This window comes from Camelus dromedarius, chromosome 8 (assembly GCF_036321535.1).
Source record: "Camelus dromedarius isolate mCamDro1 chromosome 8, mCamDro1.pat, whole genome shotgun sequence".
In the NCBI taxonomy this organism is placed as follows: Eukaryota; Metazoa; Chordata; class Mammalia; order Artiodactyla; family Camelidae; genus Camelus; species Camelus dromedarius.
Window position 1 is genome coordinate 45,985,035 of NC_087443.1, and position 18,704 is coordinate 46,003,738.

The window sequence follows — 18,704 nt, forward strand, 5'->3', positions numbered from 1 at the left end:
GAACCATAAAAACATCTTTCTCATGAAAGCTATGTCACAGCCTGTTTCCTTACATTTCATTATCTTCTTTTCTTTCAAGTCTTTTCCTTCTCTACCATTTCCAACAAAGCAGGGAGCATAAATCAGTCTCAGAAGACAGGAAACACCAGCACTTTCCTTCCAGTACTGTTGAGACTCACGAGCAGGCTCGTGTAGATGGATCTCTTAAGAACAACTGGCCCAAGTCTGCAAGAGAGTTCACACTGATACCTGATGAGGATACCTTAAGTACCCACAATACCCTTTATAAGGAAAATATAAATCAAAGAGCAACAAATTCAGACTTTTCACTGAGAACAGATTTTGTAGAGTCATTTTTACCCAAAACACAAGCCAAGAATGAGTTTCTGAGAGGCCCGAGAGAAAAGATTCAGAGGATGTGGAATCGGCCAGTCTGCATACCTAGGAGACCAATGTGGGAGCTTCCCAAAAGATCAGAAACCATAGCTTTAAAGCAATGGCAAAGCAACAGGCAGAAAGCTGACCATGCAAGCACCAGGACTAACCCAAACAAAAGAGGGAACAGTAATCCCTTACTCACTGCTGAAGATACAGATTTAACAGAGAAAGAGGAAATAAGGCAAAGTGAATCACCGAGTAGACGAGGAACAGAACAGTTGCTGTCTCTGTCTTCAGACTCTTCACTTTCCTCTCCTTGGTCTCACTCCTCATTCTCCACTTTGCCAACTGTTTCGAGGACTGTGGAACTCAAATCTGAACCTAATGTCACCATTTCTCCTGCTGACTGTTCCTTGGAATTTTCTCCTTCAATGCCTTGCATTTTAGATCCTGCGCTCTTTGGGAGAGAAGCACCCACTGGTACGATGACTGTCAAAACCAAGAGGAAAATTTTCGAAAATCTTCCCCATCCACTAAAAATCTCTCCTCCTCCTCCTCCTTCTTCTCCTCCTCCTCCCTCCTTTTCTCCTTCTCCTCCTCCTTCTCCTCCTTCACCTCCTCCCCCTTCTTCTCCTCCTCCTCTCCCTCCTCTTCCTCCTCCTCTTAGCCTTACTCCTTTTGCTCTTTCCTGTCTTCCTCCTTCTCCTCCTTCTAATCCTCTTCCCTGTTCTCGGTCTCCACTTCTCCCTCCTCCTCCCTCTACTTCTCCTCTACCTTTTCTACCTTCACTTCCCCCTCTTCCTCCACCATCTCCTCCTTTTTCTTTTCCACTGCCTCCTTCAACTTCAGTTCCATCCACTAAGTGTGTGTGTGCACCAGCAATTAAATGCACTGTCAGCGTGACACCAGCTGAGGAGGTGAAGTCCACTATGATACAGCTATCGACAGCGACAACAGTGTGTCATGCAGATCCTCAAAGGGAACCAAAAGGCATCCTCAAGCATATCAAAAACTTAGCAGAACTTGAAAAGTCAGTAGCTAACATGTACAGTCAAATAGAAAAAAATTATCCACCAGCACAACTCTCAAAACTTCAAATGAGTTGCCCTTCTGAGACAACAAATATGGAAATGACACCTGAACCAAACCAGGAGAATTTGCACAATATTGTTGGAGGAATTGAAAAACAGTCTCACAGTCAGTCTACTTCTCTGTGATGGTGCATTTCCTGTTTTAACTGGACAACTCTTTTGTTGACCATAACCTTTGAGTGGAATCAAATTTGAACATTAAAGAAGATTCCATTCTTTTACCCCAAACTCAATGCAATGCTGTTTTTTTCTTCATTCTTAATTTAAAAGATTATTAATCTCATCATTACTAACTCATATTATAGATTTACCTTAATTTTCTTAACTACGAAATAGCATTATTTGTCTACATTTTTTTAAAAAGTAAGTAATTTCAATCTATTTTTCAGTGGGAGTATGTGGGCATGAAAGTTAGATATCCAGCCTAAACCAGTGGTTTGTTTATCACGTTAAGTAAGTTTCACGTTTATTTTTTGATCATAGTTTTCTATGAGTGCTCCAGGAAAACAGCTGACTGTTACAGATAAGCTAAAAAATATCATATGTTCTGTTATTTCCTTGAAGCCTATGTACTTGGTAAGAAGAAATACTACCAAAGTAAAATGTTATGTCTCTAGAAATGTAGGAGATGACAGGCATTATAGTATTCCAAAATAAATCTCAGGTGCTATAGATGTAGACATCTGTTTTCTTGTAAAAACTACCTTTTCTCTGGCTTCTTTTAAGTTACTAGTATGCTTACACATTAGATAAATCTTTTACTTTTTTCAATCTCTGTCTTAGTCTATTTATTTCTCATTGTGCTTTCTCTTCCCTTCTTTATAATGGAAATAAACCTTGAGTTGTTGACTTTTGTAACACATTTCATTGTTCTCACAGATGTTTAAAGTGCTCTTTAGTTTTGCTTGTCCATATTACTATACCATCTCCTTAGTTACAATTTTATCATGATACTTCTTCAAAAATTATATTTATCTGCAGTTTAATAAAGAAATTCTAATCCGTTTCATCAAAAGATTAAATGTTTACAAAGTTTTATCTAGTATGAATTTAGTTACTATTTCATTGTTGAGAATTATATTTTTCATTAAGTTTATCAAAAATATAAAACATGCTTGTCTATTAAAATTGTAGAAAAGTGCACTATTGACTTTATTCCTAGCTACTTTTAATTGCCATGGGTAAATCATCCAAATTTAGCCTATGGTGTAGGAATGCAATATAAAAATTGTAAATAGAAATCACTGGGGACTGTATCTGGTGAATGTCCACCAGTTTTATATAGGTGTTTGCTCTTTGTTTAAAGCAAAGAAAATAAAAAATGTATACTCTAGGTAGAAATTTCTGTAGTTGTAGTTGTTCTCATATCTTAGAGCTCAATTTGTTAAATTCTTAAGGGCATCAGCTAAGCTAAGTACCATCCTTCTATCTTAATGAAAGCTACACTTGACCACCAAGGAAGGAATTACTTTATTTTTTTTCATCTCAAACATAGAATATATTTTATTTACTGGAAATCTCCACTTTGAAAATAATTATTTATTCTACTCTGAAGTTTTAATATTTTAGAAGATTTAAGTGCACAGAGAAAAACACAATTCCAAAATATAGGCAAAGGTCTTATTTGATAATTATCATTGTAAGTATATTAATATAGATTCACAGCCCTACAATGCATCATTTCAACGATTTGGTTCAACTCATATTATGTGACATTTCTTCAAGACTTTGGTCTGGCACCCCTAATTAACAATATCAAATGAAAATAATAATCTGTAGTCAATCATTTTCATTAGCTCCTCTACTTCAGATTCTTTTCATCCAAACCAAGAGTAATTTCTTTCTTGGGGTTCTTGAACATGATTTTTTCCTCTCTTCTACTGAAAAAACTTTAGTTGGAGTTTTTGTTGGCAGCTGGTCATATGCATGACAACTTGTGCTTTTTGGTGGACTCTGATGTGGTATTATTCACAATTGTGTAAGCCTTTAATGTGAGTGTGTATGTGTTTTTCTAAGCTATTTTGTATCAACTTCTTGGAAATGTGAAAGAAATTTCTTAGAATTCTTTGATAATGAAATCTACATATAATTACCAATGAAATATCAGAAATCCAAATAATTTTACATAGGTACATATAGTCTTACTAAATTGTTACATTATCCTTTTTAATACCATTTTTATAATTTAAACATTTTATTGGTATTTTATATTTTTTAAATGAAACATCTATTCCCACGTTTTATATTTTATCTATTTTTTTTTTACTGACACATTATATTTAGAGATTCCCTCATCATAAAAATCACTTGGAATATCTTCTACATGAGACCTAAAAATAGTCTTTGAGGACACAAGCCAAAATATTATTCCTCTCCACAACCCCTAAGCCCCCACAACCTAACAACCAACCTCTAAAAAAAAATACTTTTTTCTTCTACATGTATTATGTTCCAAAAGACATAAAAGGGTGACCATATTACTATTAAAAGACATAAACAGGTAACCATATATTAAAAGACATAAACAGGTAACCATAAAAGACATAAACAGGTAACCATATATTTTCCTTATTGTTAAAAGTAAACAGTAATATATATAAATCATATAAAATGAATAATACACATTGGATATAAATTGCATAAAAAGATGCATCAATACTGTATGATTGGTTTTATAAGGATCAATATAAAGTCATGTTAATAGAAAGCACAGATAATTATACATATTGATGCTATTGTTTACCTTTTCTAAGTTACTTTTTGCCTTCGAACTAAGACAAACAATACAAGTAACCAAATAAAAGGCAACACAAAGGTTAATGGAAACAGTAGTACACAGTATAGTCCATCTACTGGTATTTTATTTCCTACATTTATGGAAAATATTGCTAATGAAACGAGGCAATTTAAATGTTCTAGAAAATAAAGTCTAAGTTTGATTAGACATTTTATATTATGCATGTGACTCAATCGTATTATTAAAACCTAAGTATGAGCTTTCTCTATTTTGTTTCTAAAAGATACAAGCTGAGTAAAATTTGAAAATGTCTAAACTTCTAAATGCTTTAGGATTATCTTGCTCGTAACTATTGGTAGAACTATGTAAGCACTGTGCAAAACTCATTACAGATCTATTTCAGATGCAGTAGTCCCCCCTCATCCACAGGCAATACGGTTCAAGACCCCTAGTGGATGCCTGAATCCTCGGATAGTACCGGACCCTATATATGTTTTTTCCCCCTTATACTAAGGAGCAGGTAGTGTATACAGTGTGGATATGCTGGAAAAAGGGACTATTCATATCCTGGGAGGGACAGAGCAGGATGGTGTAAGGTTTCATAACACTATTTGATACGGAGCAAGATTAAAACTTGTGAATTGTTTATTTCTGGAATTTTCCGTTTAATATTTTTTAACCATGATTGACCACAGGTATCTGACACCACAGGTAGGGAAACCACAGATAAGGGGGAACTACTGAAATAAACTGCTGATAGCAATATATGCTTATAAGCATTATGTTATCATTAATACTAGCTGTTTCAATCAACAATGCCTTAACCACTAAGATGCATTCAAATAAGCAGACCTGTCTTGTAAAGTCCTTGTAATATGTAAAAATAAATTTTCTATAGAGATTGTTGGACTTTAGAAAGTAGCAGAAAGTCTTCATAATAAATCTCCATTTCAGTTGTTTATTAATTCTGTATAGCATGTTCAAAAGCACTTGTTTAATATTTTAGGTGAAGTGGTTAATGAATAATAAAGGAAAAACCTTCATAATTAATGACATTCAACATTGAAAACATTCAATACTTATTTCCCTCTCAAGTGCAGTCAAATGTTTCACCAACTTATGGTCCGTTTAACTTTATAAATCTCTATATAATACTGAATGGCTGTTAGAGCTCTAAAAACTCTTTTCACTTTATGTCTAATAATGTAATTATTGACCTTTAAGGCTAAACAATATTTTGTAGTCATTATTTTTAGAATAAATTCACACAAAGAAATGTTACAGACATTTGGAAGAATATGTTCCAGACATTGAGATAATGTTTCATCCTGTACTGATGTTTTTCATGTATGAAGCATATCTTTTCCCCAAATGAGTATCTTACATGTATCGATACTTGTCTAGGACAAGGATGCTGTAGAATATTTTTAATTGAATTGATCAAAATAGAGTCAAAGTGTGTTATTATACACCACTGGGATAAAACAGATTGTTTATGGTTTGGCATTCATATGGTATAAGGGTCTTGGGGTGATATTTGTTGTTAATGATGCAGGCATGAAACCTTGATCTTCTTGGCTTGATACTCCCACAAAATTTTATTTCTCTGAGATAATTTTTATGAAAAATTACCTTCTCAGTTTTTCTCAGATTTTCTTAAAATACCCTTAACTATAATTCAATTTAACCTGAAAATCCAAGGTCTTTAATACTGATTTCTTCGTTTCTGCCTTGCAGGAGAGTTTATACATCAGAGGTAAGGGCTTTATGGTGTTATGCTACATCAGGCTTACTAAGAAAATATTTATGTATAGGAAGGACTGATTTATATTTTTTCAAAATGGGTATTTTCCTTTATTTCAACAAAACCTATAAGCATGCTTTGCTATATCTTCTTGTACATTTGTTGCTTCTTTGTTTTGGGGCTTTAAGTCTATTATTCAATGGGTGAATAAAGATCAACTGCTCACCTTTTCAAAGATAAATTTAATAGTTTATCATATAGCTTCTCAGTAAGAAAATGAAATAAGCAAATGACCTAATTGACTAATAGTTTAGAATGCATAAGTCCTTAGTTACTTGGAAATTAAGATGAACGCATTTAAAAAGAACTGGTTTTCTGGGATAATGACAGTAGCTAACAGATTGAATCAGATTCACAACGAAGTATAAATTATCATGAAACAGACCAATAGAGACCGTTTTCGTTAAATACTTATAGGTGAAATCAGGAGGCAGTCGGTAGTGATATCTGCAAAATCTGAGGAAGGGCAATTTTCTTAATCACAAAAGAGTTTCTGGAAACATGCTTAATGCTTGAGTGCCAACAATACACATTTTGGTAAAAAGAAAAATGGAGATTATATCTTAAATATAATAATAAATATATTACAACCATATCATTATTTTGTGTGCCCTACCCTTCTTCCTAATGAACTTGATTATATTTAATGTGATTGGAGAGAAAAAAAGAGCGACAATTTAAAACAGGGTTAAATCTGTTAAAAAGAATTGTGTGACGCTTAAAGTGCCTTAGAACCACAAATGACTGCACTGTGAAGCTTAAACCAAAAACAATTCCTTACAGATTTTTATTTATTAAGGTTATTAATGTTGATGTTAATTAAAACAATGATGAAATTAAAACACATTAATTCTTTATTATTTTATGTTCCAATATAAATAGTCAAAATATTATTTAACACTGTTGGTAGCTGTCGCATGAATAATAAATCATATCCCAAGGTAACCAGTTTTAAGCTGTGGCCTTTTTTTCTCTTTTCAATCATAATATTCCTTTTCCACCTGAATTATTTTCTAAACCTTTTTCTAATTTCCTTTGGCAGCAACAACAACTGCTGAGGCCTTCTCTTCTTAAACCAGAGGTATCAATTTTCTTTTTCTTTTCAACCTCACCGAGTCTTCCCAATACTCTAGTGACTTTGAGGTCTATCTTACATGTGGGCGAAGTGGGTGGCTGCCAATGTGGCATAATTTTACGGGAGAGAGAAGAGGTGACTGTAAATTAAAACAAATAAGTAAATAAATAAGCAAGCAAATCACCTCCTTACTGCTTTCTGGTGACTGAAATTCCAAATGTTTAGCTTCATTCACTGGGGATTAGATAAATAAGACCTTTGATCCTAATAAAACAAGCTGTCATTAAATGAGGCAAGTCATGAACCTGATCAGTCACTTGTGTTAGTGAATCTTGATTCATCCGAACTGTTCCTGAGGTCAGATGTAGGTGAGGCGAAGTTTGAAGGATGAATGCTGACATCTGTGCTGAAATAACAAAGGTAGAAATCGGGTTATGATAAACAGCCTTTAATCATTTAAATGTGATTCAAAATACTGCCTTTGGACATACCTATTTTAAAATGCTTGTGACATTTTCTTCTGCAGTGTGAGAAAGATATTTGGAGTTATATAATAAATGCATGTCATTTTTATTTATTATTATTTTACATACTTCTTAAATTAAAAAAATTATTTTCAATCTATTTCCTTTGGCAAATTTAGTATTTTGTAAGCTCTACTTTAAAAAATTATTCCTTTTATTCCTTCTCATCAGTAAAAGAATCTTAACTTTGCAAAAGACAGGCATTTCGTGGTTAGGATTCACTCCCCAAAATCTAGAGGATGAGTGACAGGAATATTCAGCTTTTATAAATTTTAGCAAAAAGAGCCCATGGAGACATCTCCATCGACTGTTGAATTAGATAACTCACAGTTAAAATATAAATGCCAATTCTTGGATGCAAAGCCTTAGACAAGACATATACCCTCCTCCTAAGCATTAATTTCATCTTTTATAGAATGTTAGCAGTGGTATTTAATATATAAGCTCCTATCTCATCAACTGGAACACAGTGGGAGGAAATTCAGTAAACCATAGTTACTGTTGTTGTCTTGTTGGATCAGTATAAACATACATACTCTGGTTATAAGATTCGAAGCTAATTCTATGTCTTCTCTGCGTGGTCAGCAAAAATTAATTTTAAAAATAGTATTAAGCATTATATCTGCCCATAAAAGTACCTTTTAGTAAGCTACTTAGCATGATTTTCTGAACGCTAAGAGGATGGCAAAAGGGACTGTGTCGAACAGCCAAAAAGGACAACATTCCATTATCGGTTAAGGCTGACTTAGGAATTTTAATTGTCACCAAGTCCTTCCTCCACTTTCTCACTTTCTGAGGAGATGATACCCTTGTCCTTCAGTAATGGGTGGTATAAGTATCCAAGAGGGACCCTTCAGAATACTGCCTTCTACTGTCTCCCATCTCTCTCTACCCAACTCAGACTACTGAGTGACTAACTGAATCAATGATTAAATTTCCAGGGTTCCTTCCCAGTTACTTCTATCCTTCTGTTATGTTTTCAAAAGTCATTCGATGCCAGATACATGTTCCAGTTAGCAAAAGCTGAATTTCATTCACCATTCATGAAAAAAAAAAAGTATTTCTGTAATGAAAATTATATGATTCTTTTAAATTCTGAAATCCACTCAGTTGCATGATATTTCCATAAATATTTATTTTCAACTTCAAAACTATTTTTGTTTTTAATTACTGTAAGAACACATAGCTTGAGATCTTCCCTTTTAAATGTTTAAGTATAATACAGTATTGCTAGCTGTAAGTACAATGCTTTACAGGAGATCTCTAAAGTTTTTTTCATCTTGCTTAATTGAAACTTTATACCTGTTAAATAACAACTCCTCATGTCCCCCTCTTTCCACCTCCATCATTTTACTTTCTGCTTCTCTGAGACTGACTATTTTAGCTATCTTTTATAAGCGGAATCATGCAGCGTCTGTCCTGTGACTGGCTTAATTCAGTTTGCATAATATTCTCAAGGTTTCCCCATGTTGCATGTGGCAGGACTTCCTTCTTTTTTAAGACTGAATAATATTTCATTATAGGTATGTACCATGTTTTCTTTATACATTCTTCCATTGATGGACATACAGGTTTCAACTTCAAAATCATCTGGCAGTCTTTTCTCAGTCTCCCTACGCACTAGATTAAACAGGCATTGGCCAAGCAGCTTAAAGTATTAGTTCTGAGACCTATTTGTTTCATTTAAACCCACATAATTACATTGGGCTTTGGATGTCTCAAAAGTCTAAGCTGACCAGTATGAAATATATGTTTTTTAAAGTAAAGTATTTCATTTGAATGAGGCAAATTTAGACTTTAGCTTTGTCCTAATTTCTTATTGGACTGACCTGACCTGATTTCCCACCTTTTTCTATGATAAACAAACATTTTTGTTGTTGTTGAAATAAAACTAGAGACATAAAAGCATACCGTGTGGCAAAATGAATTCTTACAGAGTGCACATTCCTTACTAGCTCTCCAGAAGCCCCTCCATGTCAACACTCAGATATTATGTCCCCTTTTCTTTCCCTAACTACTCACCTGGCTTCTTTTTTCCCAAGATAAATATTATATGTATATATTATCTTTTTTCTTGTGTGAGGACATGTAAGTTGTACCCTCTTAGCAAATTTCAGCTCTACAACACAGTGTTGTCAACTGTAGTCACGGTGCTTTACATTAGATCCTGAGACCGTATTCATCTTACAGCTGAAAATGCGTACACTGTTACTAACCTTTCCCTATTTCCCTCACTTCTGGCAACCACTTTTCTACTTTCTGTTTCTATGAGTTCGACTTGTAATTTATTTTTATATATATAATTATAATGTTTAGATTCCCACATGTAAGTAATACTCTGTCTGTCTCCGTCTGGCTTGTATCACTTAGCACAATGTCCTCAAAAATCCATTCATGTTGTCCTCACAAACAGCAGGATTTCCTTCTTTCTAAATGTAGCTGTTTATTGCACAGTGGCAATTCTGTAGCCAGTGAGGTTTCTCCAAGGTGCAATTACTGTTAATTGAAAACTTTTCACCTGCCTCTGACACCCAGATTAGTTTGTCAGTTTTTTTTTTTTTGAAATTTACATAAATAGAATAACATAGAATCATATATTTTATTTTGTACCTGACTTCTTTTGCTCATCATTCTGTTGGGGAGACTCATCTCTGTTGTGTGATGTAGTGTGTTTATCTCATGGACTTTTGCATAGGTTCCTAGTTTGGGGCTGTTACAAATGATGTATTTTGGTGCACAATTTTGCATATTTATGTTGGGCACAAAAACTGAACTAATTTGAATTTTTGTGAAAAGAGGTGCATATATTTGAATTTATTATTATCACCAAACGTTTCCCAAATGGTTGTACTAATTTATAATCTCTCCAGACGTGTACAAGAGCTCCAGTTGCTCCGCGTTCCTGCCACAACATGGTATTGCTGACCTATTTTTCTTTTTAATATTAGCTATTCTTGTGAGTAAACTGAATCAGTTCTAACATCAAAATTGGATTCTTTTGCATATAATTCGCAAAGTTATCAGACAGTATATTAGTAGAGTAGAGGGGTTACAAACTTAAAAATCAAGGGAGGTAATGCAAGTGAATGGAATTTATTCTACATAAAAAAAGGGCAGATGGGGCATCCTATTGCAACTGCGGGTGTAGATGTAAAATAGTCTGGTTGAGGACACAGCAGAAACCAGAGGAGAACATGATTACTGTAAGGGGTAGGACTGCCAGCTAAATTCATGACATGCAAAAATATGAGCCCCATGTTGCCATATTTTTATTTTTTAAGAGAAATCAAAATCCAGGTTTTTTTGATAGCATTTTTTGATTAGAAGTTGGACAGTGAATCACTTTTTTAAATCAAACAAAGCACAAGTGAGGGCTCTTGTCCATTTTCATCTTGCAGGCTGCAAATTTCCACACTTTCTAAGGATAGTATACTAGTGCCCTAAGAGGACGTTTTTCCAAAACTGACTTACTCTATACCTTGGTCAACAAAATTAATCCCTATAAATTAATAGATGGCCTTAGAAATAGGTATCCACTACTTTTCCTGTGGATACCCAAACTTTTTCCTCCTTCCCTTTTCTTATTTTATTGCAAATTAATTTGGTTAAACCTTGGCAGTTCAGCTTCTTTTAAAAGTTAAAACAGAATTAAAGAGGGAAGTGTACTGAAATTGAATTTAATAGTTATTTAAAACTAGTTTTAGATGTATGTCTCAGGAAAAATATCTTTCCATAAGTGTGGAGTGACAAAAATCAGTATTATGTAGAATTTGGAACTGGAAACCTTGAAAGGGCCTGACAAATTTATTTTAAAAAAAAATTAAATCCAGAATTAGCAATGTGTTTTAAAATGTAAGCATCCTTGGGGGATATCACACATTGACACAATTTTTTATTAATGTATAAATGGTTATTTTCAGATCCTTTCATAAGAATAGCTGTTGATGAATAAAAGTCCTCTAGATACTATAAAACTGTTATCAGGATGATTAAACAATGCTGAAGATAACATAATTTTCTTCAAGGCTAAAATTTTTAATTATATGTTAAAACAGAGTGAAACATTAACTGTCTATTTATAGTTTTAAAAATTACCTAATAGGAAATGATATGCTTATCTGTAATTTTTAACAGATTTATCATTAGAAGAAATTTACTCCCTCCCCACACCCAGTTCTAACAGCATAACTTAACCTCATGTGAAACAGTTTTAGCCAAAAGTTTTTTAAATATGTTTAACTAACATTTGTAATTAAAGTTATTTTCACAGCAGTGTTCTGAGGCTCACCGAATACTATGTCTGGAAATCTGACTTTGAGCTGAAATGTGATAAGAATTTATTTTCAAATGCAATTTCTCTTTTTGAACAATAGGAGTTATCCATGGAGTCTGGAATTGATCCTGGCCAGGAATATGGACAAGATTATTACAGTTATGAGCATGGGTACATCTTCAGATTTTTTTACCCAGTATCTTAGTATTTTATAACTAATAAGGAGTTATTAAATGATTATTATACTTGCATTTGTTTTATGAATATCATTTCATCAGTTTCATCTTTGAAAGTGAGTTATGTATTGAGTTTTTGTTTTAGTCAAGTTTTAACCATTTTTCTATATAGAGTTCTGTTTTGATATTTATATTGATATTGTCTGCAACTTTAAAAATGCAATAAAATTATTCAAAACTATTTAAATGAGAAATAGAGGTCAAATATATTTGCTCAATTCCTGAATTCACCATTTCTTTCATAGAAGATATTTAACATTTTATCTAACCAGTCAGCCTCAAGGTTTGCCCAAGAAAAATTAAGAAGGAAACATACTTTAGAATCCAGTGATAAGCATTTCAAAAGTTAGTTCTACACACATTAGTTAACTCCTTTCCAAACATACAGTAAAGGAATGTAAAGACCATTACAGATCATATTTGAAGCAGATCTTTACTATAAAAATAGAAACTTTATGTTCTGAATAAGTGATCATTATTTATGCCCTATACTCTTCAGTTAATTAAGGAACAATATGCCTTTTCTCTTCAGTCTCATCTCCCCCAAAACTGAAATCTGAAATAACTCACCCCTTCTTCTTGTTATTCCAAGGCACCATTATGGCAAAAATCATTGGCAATCAGGTTGTAGTTCTTTCTCTCTGGTTTTGTAACTAATTCACAAGGAGCCCAATGGGTGCTGTATAAATATCTGTTGATTGATTGATGAAGAAAAGAAAACATCAGTCATGGTTATTCAGATCACATTAAAAAATGCATAAAGTTGTAAGTTTCTGTTACAGGTATGAAATGCCTCAATATGGAAGTCGCCGTCGTTTGTTACCGCCAGCTGGACAAGAGGAATATGGTGAGGTGGTTGGTGAAGCTGAGGAAGAATATGAGGAGGAAGAGGTAATCACCGTAACTTTCTTATGTAATGTTAATATTCCAAGAATAGTATTTTAGCACTACTTGAATATCAGACTACAAAATATGTGAAAAATCGGAAATCCTGTTCACTTAGTATTTGTTTTCTGTAGAAATGTATTAATGCTGACCATTTCATTGCCTTGTCTATAGAAGGAAATTAATTTTTTATGAATTTCAATTTTTTCCTTCTGTAAAATATTAAACACCTGGAATAAAGTCACAGTAAAATTTATATGTTATAAAATCATAAATGTTATTACATAAAAATAATATTATAATCAAATATGTAAAAGTATTTTGCAAAACAGTGGTTACTTTTGCTCCCACATTGTCTAGCAAACCTAAAAATCGAGGAGTACAGTCTTCATCTCTTAATTATAAGAGAAAAAGGAAACTTACCACTAGTGTTTTTAATGGAGCTATGTCATTTAAGTTTAAATTGCCATAATTCATTTCATCAAATTCTAATACTTTGCCTGAAATATTTACTTGGAACACTTACTCAAAAATTAAAAAAAAAAAAGTTTTTAAATGTCACTGTAGCTTTACCCTGTTCAAAAAAAAAGTCAAATTTTATAAAAGCTATTCAGATAAACTATCATAATTTTTGATTAGCTACAATTTTGTTCAAGCAAATACATAAAACTATCAATCAAAATCTAGGGATGGGAGAAGGAAGAGGCACTGATTATTTCTTGCTCTTTTGATCTAAAATGAAAAACGGATTTTGAGTAAGAAAAAAATGAGAAAGCGTTCAACTCTAGTACTATAAGCTACACATTAAAATAAAATAGTTTACATTTATGATCACCTTCTGTCTACATGCAGGGGGGATAAACAGTAGAGAATTGTGTGATTGTTGTCTGAAACCAGTTATATAACCTGCATGAAGCTATCACCTTGCAGATTCACTCCTGCTTAACTTACGTGGGACAAGGTCACATCATAACCATCCCCTAGCTGACACTGCGGTTGCGTTTTCATGATTTTCAGGAAAAGGCAAAGAAAGTTAAAAAACCCAAAGTTGAAATTAGAGAGCCTAGTGAGGAGGAAGAAGTAGTTGTCACTGTTGAGAAGCCACCAGTCCCTGAGCCAACATACCCGACGTGGAAGAGAGCCAGGATATTCCCAATGATTTTTAAGAAAGTGAGAGGACTAGCTGATAGAAGAGGCATCGTGGACCTGGAGGAGGAAGAGTGGCGGAGACGCCTTGAGGAAGAAGATAAAGATTATTTGAAACTAACTCTGGACCAGGAGGAAGCTACAGAAAGCACAGTAGAGTCAGAGGAGGAATCCTCGAGTGACTACACTGAATACAGCGAAGAGGAATCCGAGTTCAGTGAGTCCGAGACGACGGAAGAGGAGTCCGAGTCAGAGACGCCCTCTGAGGAGGAGGAAAGTTCCATGCCGGAATCCGAAGAATCGGAATCCACAGAGTCTGAAGGAGAAAAGGCAAGGAAAAACATTTTTCTGGCCAGAAGGAAGCCTGTCGTTGAAGAGGTCAAGAAAGTCAAAGGCAGAAAAGAGGAGCCACCTGAAGAAGCTGAAGAACCCGGGCTGGAGGAAGGAGAAGGCCCGGCAGACGCCGAGGAGCGCGAGCCCGCCCCGGGCGCAGAACCGCCGGACCTGGAACCGCACGACATCGCCGAGGAGAGCAGCGCAGAGTCAGCTTCGGTGACAGGAGGTGTGGAGAGTGAGGAGGAATCCGAATCAGGCAGTAGTAGCAGTAGTAGCGAAAGTCAGTCTGGAGGTCCTTGGGGCTTTCAGAAGCCAGAGTACGACACAAGCAAGCGTGCAAAGCAAAAGAAGTCCCCAGGCGCAAACTCGGAAGGTTACAACACAGCACTTTAAAAGCGATCACAGTAGGTGAAAGTTTTGCAGTGATGCGTGCTCCTGTGTGCAGTGCCCTCTGTGTGTTCTCTGAAATGACCCTTGAAGGGGAGGAAAGTAATCATGATTTTTATCCGATGTAAGATTAGATGCATGCCAGAAAAGTGAATATATATGCTATCTACATAGATTTGTATAGTAGAATGTATTAGGGCAAATCTGACTAATCTTTCCTATATTAGTAATTCGAAGGCATGCAATCAGTTACTCAGTCTTTAATATTTTTTACTGTGATTTCTATTAATGCAGTGTGGCATTGTGTATTACCAGTGATGCCCTGATGCCCTGACTATTGGAGTGGATTATATGAATATATATATAGTGGTTTTTATATAACCTTTCTAAAATAAATCCTTAGGACTAGCTTCAACAAATGAGATCTCTACAAGTCTGCTTTTGCATATATGTACATTTCAAATGGCAAAGGTATTATCAAAAATATCACGAACATGTTCAAATAGGTTTGTAGCTGATATTTTCAAATACTAGGAGTTAAATGAAATAAATTCTTTAAAATAAAAGTTATTACAATTTATTTTCTGGTGTGAATATGAATTAAATTGAACTTAGAAAAAACTGAATTATAAGTTATAATTTTTTTTCTGGGTAAGTAACATAATAATTTTGAAATTCGTATCTGGAAATCCAAAAGCATGGCTTCCTTAGTGTGTGTTGGTAGTTCACATATCCCAAAAATACAATACTATTTTAAGAATAACCAAATCATTTTTAACCTTTGCTCCTTGCCATTTCTAATGTGGGTTGGTAAAAGAAAAAGAAATTTGTGGAAATGTCCATTGTGTTCCAGTTGCTTACTAAAGGAAAATTTACAATCATTAGTTTTCAGTTTTGTGTATTACTAAATAAATTGTGCAGGATGGGAAGATATTTCAAGTTAACGTATGTTTAAATGGGATGACCCAAAAAACTAGGATGCTTTCATGTGAATAAATGCATTAAAATTATACAAAAAGTTTGGTTAATAATGGAGGATTAATTAGGTATTAGAATATTGTGGGTTTACAAATATCTTTAAAATATTGGGAATGGAAGTATTAGTATAAACAGAATATACTAATAATGCTGGGTGTTCCTTTCAATTTAACTTTCCTGAAGCATATAGCAACTGTCAAACAATGGATCAGATACTTAAATATAACCAATATACTTTTTTTTCATATAGAACAGTAATTTGATTGAAAAAAAATACAAGAACTTCCTGAAACATCTACTTTCTAATTCAGCAACTTTCTTCAGAAGTTACTAAGCTCTAACACCAATGAAAAATTGGTGGAAAAGAAACTGATGTTAGTAAATAGATTCTTCCCACTACTTCTCAAGTTACTAACCTTTGATAGCTTTCTGTCCAAGGTTTTGAATTTTGCCAGCATTGTAATCCTTACCCTTATCCTTTGGTAATGACTTGCCGTTTTTTATTTTGACAGTGGGCGAGAAAAAGAATGATCAAGTTAGTTGTTGATCGAGAGTATGAAACTAGCTCAACTGGAGAAGATAGTGCTCCTGAATGTCAGAGAAACCGTCTTCAGAATCCTAATATCCACAGTAATATCAATGGCAATATCTATATCGCACAGAATGGTTCTGTGGTGAGAACCCGCCGTGCCTGCCTCACCGATAACTTAAAAGTCACCTCCCCTGTTCGATTAGGGAGGCACTTTAAGAAACTAGACAAGTTGGCAGTAACACATGAGGAGAAGGTCCCCCTGAACACATTATCGAAGGGGCCATTTTCTACTGAGAAAATGAACACAAGACCAACTCTGGTTACATTTGCCCCTTGCCATGTGGGGACTGACAGTACAGCAGTGAAGACACTGGGGCACAGACTGAAAAGCACAGCTGAACAGGAATCCGTGGTTGACAGTAAGAACGTCAAGGAGGCTTTAGAATTCCACAGTGACCAGACCCAGTCAGATGACGAGGAGCTTTGGATGGGTCCCTGGAACAACCTCCATATACCAATGACAAAACTGTGACTGATTTTTTAAAAATTTACTTCATTTTTACTTCAGTTTTTAATAAACTGCACTTTTTATTATCACTGAGAAAACAACATATGGGGTTTATATCCTGCACACAAGCTAAAACTTTGAACAAGAGGCTTTAAGGTTGAAGAAGAGACAGATTTGCACTCACATTTGTATCAATGAATTGTTCTTCCCAGAAAATCTTTTTGGACAGACTCTCAATTCACTATATAACATCATTTAAACATTTAGATGTTTTGTTGGGCCTTGAATTTTTTTTTTCATTTTAATAAACAAGAAATCACTTACTAAGTAATCATTTATATTTTGTTGATTAACATAGATTACTTTTCATCTCCTTCACGGAACTTGTTCTGTTACATGAAATTTTACTTTTCATAAAAAATGGGAAAAAATTTATATGAGAGGATTTTACAGGTAACAGGTTTTTACAGTTGCTGTCTATAGCATCCTGATTTGTTAAATGAAAGGTGGAATTACAAAGTGATAGTTAATGTGGGAATCCTCTGTAAGCTTAGAATCATGAGCCTGTTTTCCTTATTGTCCAATAGAAAGTTTTTCACATTTTAAACAGCACTTGAAGTCATCTGTCTTTTATAAATATCACTTACAATTTTCCCTGGTGTCCCCCTCCCACCCCACACACACATTCTATAAACACTCTATCCATACCAAACATAACAGGCAATCTAGTGTAGCCATTTGAAGTTAAATAATTATTTGGAACATCAGAGCAAAAGCTTACTGAAGTGGGAAAGGGCCTAATAGGCAATAATGCATCTAGGACCACAATTTCAGTATGGACGATGCAGTAAGATCAGAGAAGTCTCACATTAATGTCACACTACATGAATATTTTATTAATTCAGACTAAAGGAATTTGGCAGGGTCAAGAATTTATATAATATGTGGAATGCCTGTAAGGCTATAAATTCATAGTTTCAAATGTATTGAAGTATTTCACTTCTTCCAGTTCCAGTTTATTTGTATAATATTTTAATGCACATAATATTTATGTGCATAAAGTGCAGAACCAGAAAATGATTACCTGGGAATTTTTTTTTAATCAAAGAACACAGTCTTGATTTTTCACCATTGAACAAAGCACAGTGTTTCACCATTAACAGAAATGAAAACAAAATATCCTTTCAAAAAAAAAAAATCCCCAAAACTTGCCTTGTGTGTTGCATTCTCTCCAGATGTAAAAAGGATGAAATGATACAATCTAAGAGAATTCAGAATTTATTGAATAGGACTTAGTGTTTTATAGGTGTAGCTCACATCAAATTTTGCACAGTATTGACCAAGTTCAGATTTCAATAAAATTCTCTCATGCATGCTTATTATATGGGTGAAAACACTGAAAAATGCATTGCTATCTATTGCGCTCCTATATGTTTCATATTTTAAAATTAGTTTAATGCTGTTTCCTTATTTCCAAAGTGAATGAATCGTTTGTAACATTAACTTACCAACTTATATGAGTAGTATGTTTTAATTTTGAATTTCAAAAAGTATTTGAGATCAAATACAGTAACATCTCATTTATCTGACTTTATTGGAAATTAATGCATTCCACACCCTTACTAGAAAAACTGTCAGCATTAACTGGGAGCTTGTTAAAAGTATAGAATCTTGCCCACAGTCAAAGGCCCTAAACAATAATCCATGTTCTCACAAGATCCCAAGATGGTACATATGCATATTAAATTTTGAAAAGTAACTCTTTATATCATTGAACTCTAGGGCTTACTCCTTGAAACACCAAAGCAATTGTT

General features: G+C 34.1%; 1 protein-coding gene and 1 non-coding gene across 2 annotated transcripts in view; both read left to right on the plus strand.

Moving 5' to 3' along the window:
* Positions 1–15,214, plus strand: part of PCDH15 (protocadherin related 15) — a 1,333,392-nt gene extending 1,318,178 nt beyond the window's left edge. The window contains exons 36-40 of the mRNA XM_064488173.1: positions 5,944–5,962; positions 7,053–7,091; positions 11,983–12,053; positions 12,901–13,009; positions 14,021–15,214. Coding sequence (XP_064344243.1) covers positions 5,944–5,962; positions 7,053–7,091; positions 11,983–12,053; positions 12,901–13,009; positions 14,021–14,878 — 1,096 coding nt within the window. The 3' untranslated portion in view covers positions 14,879–15,214. The remainder of the gene's footprint in view (positions 1–5,943; positions 5,963–7,052; positions 7,092–11,982; positions 12,054–12,900; positions 13,010–14,020) is intronic.
* LOC116156158 (U4 spliceosomal RNA) lies at positions 10,052–10,187 on the plus strand. Its single transcript, XR_004140006.2, has one exon. It is a non-coding gene; the product is annotated as a U4 spliceosomal RNA (small nuclear RNA).
* Positions 15,215–18,704: the final 3,490 nt, after the last annotated feature.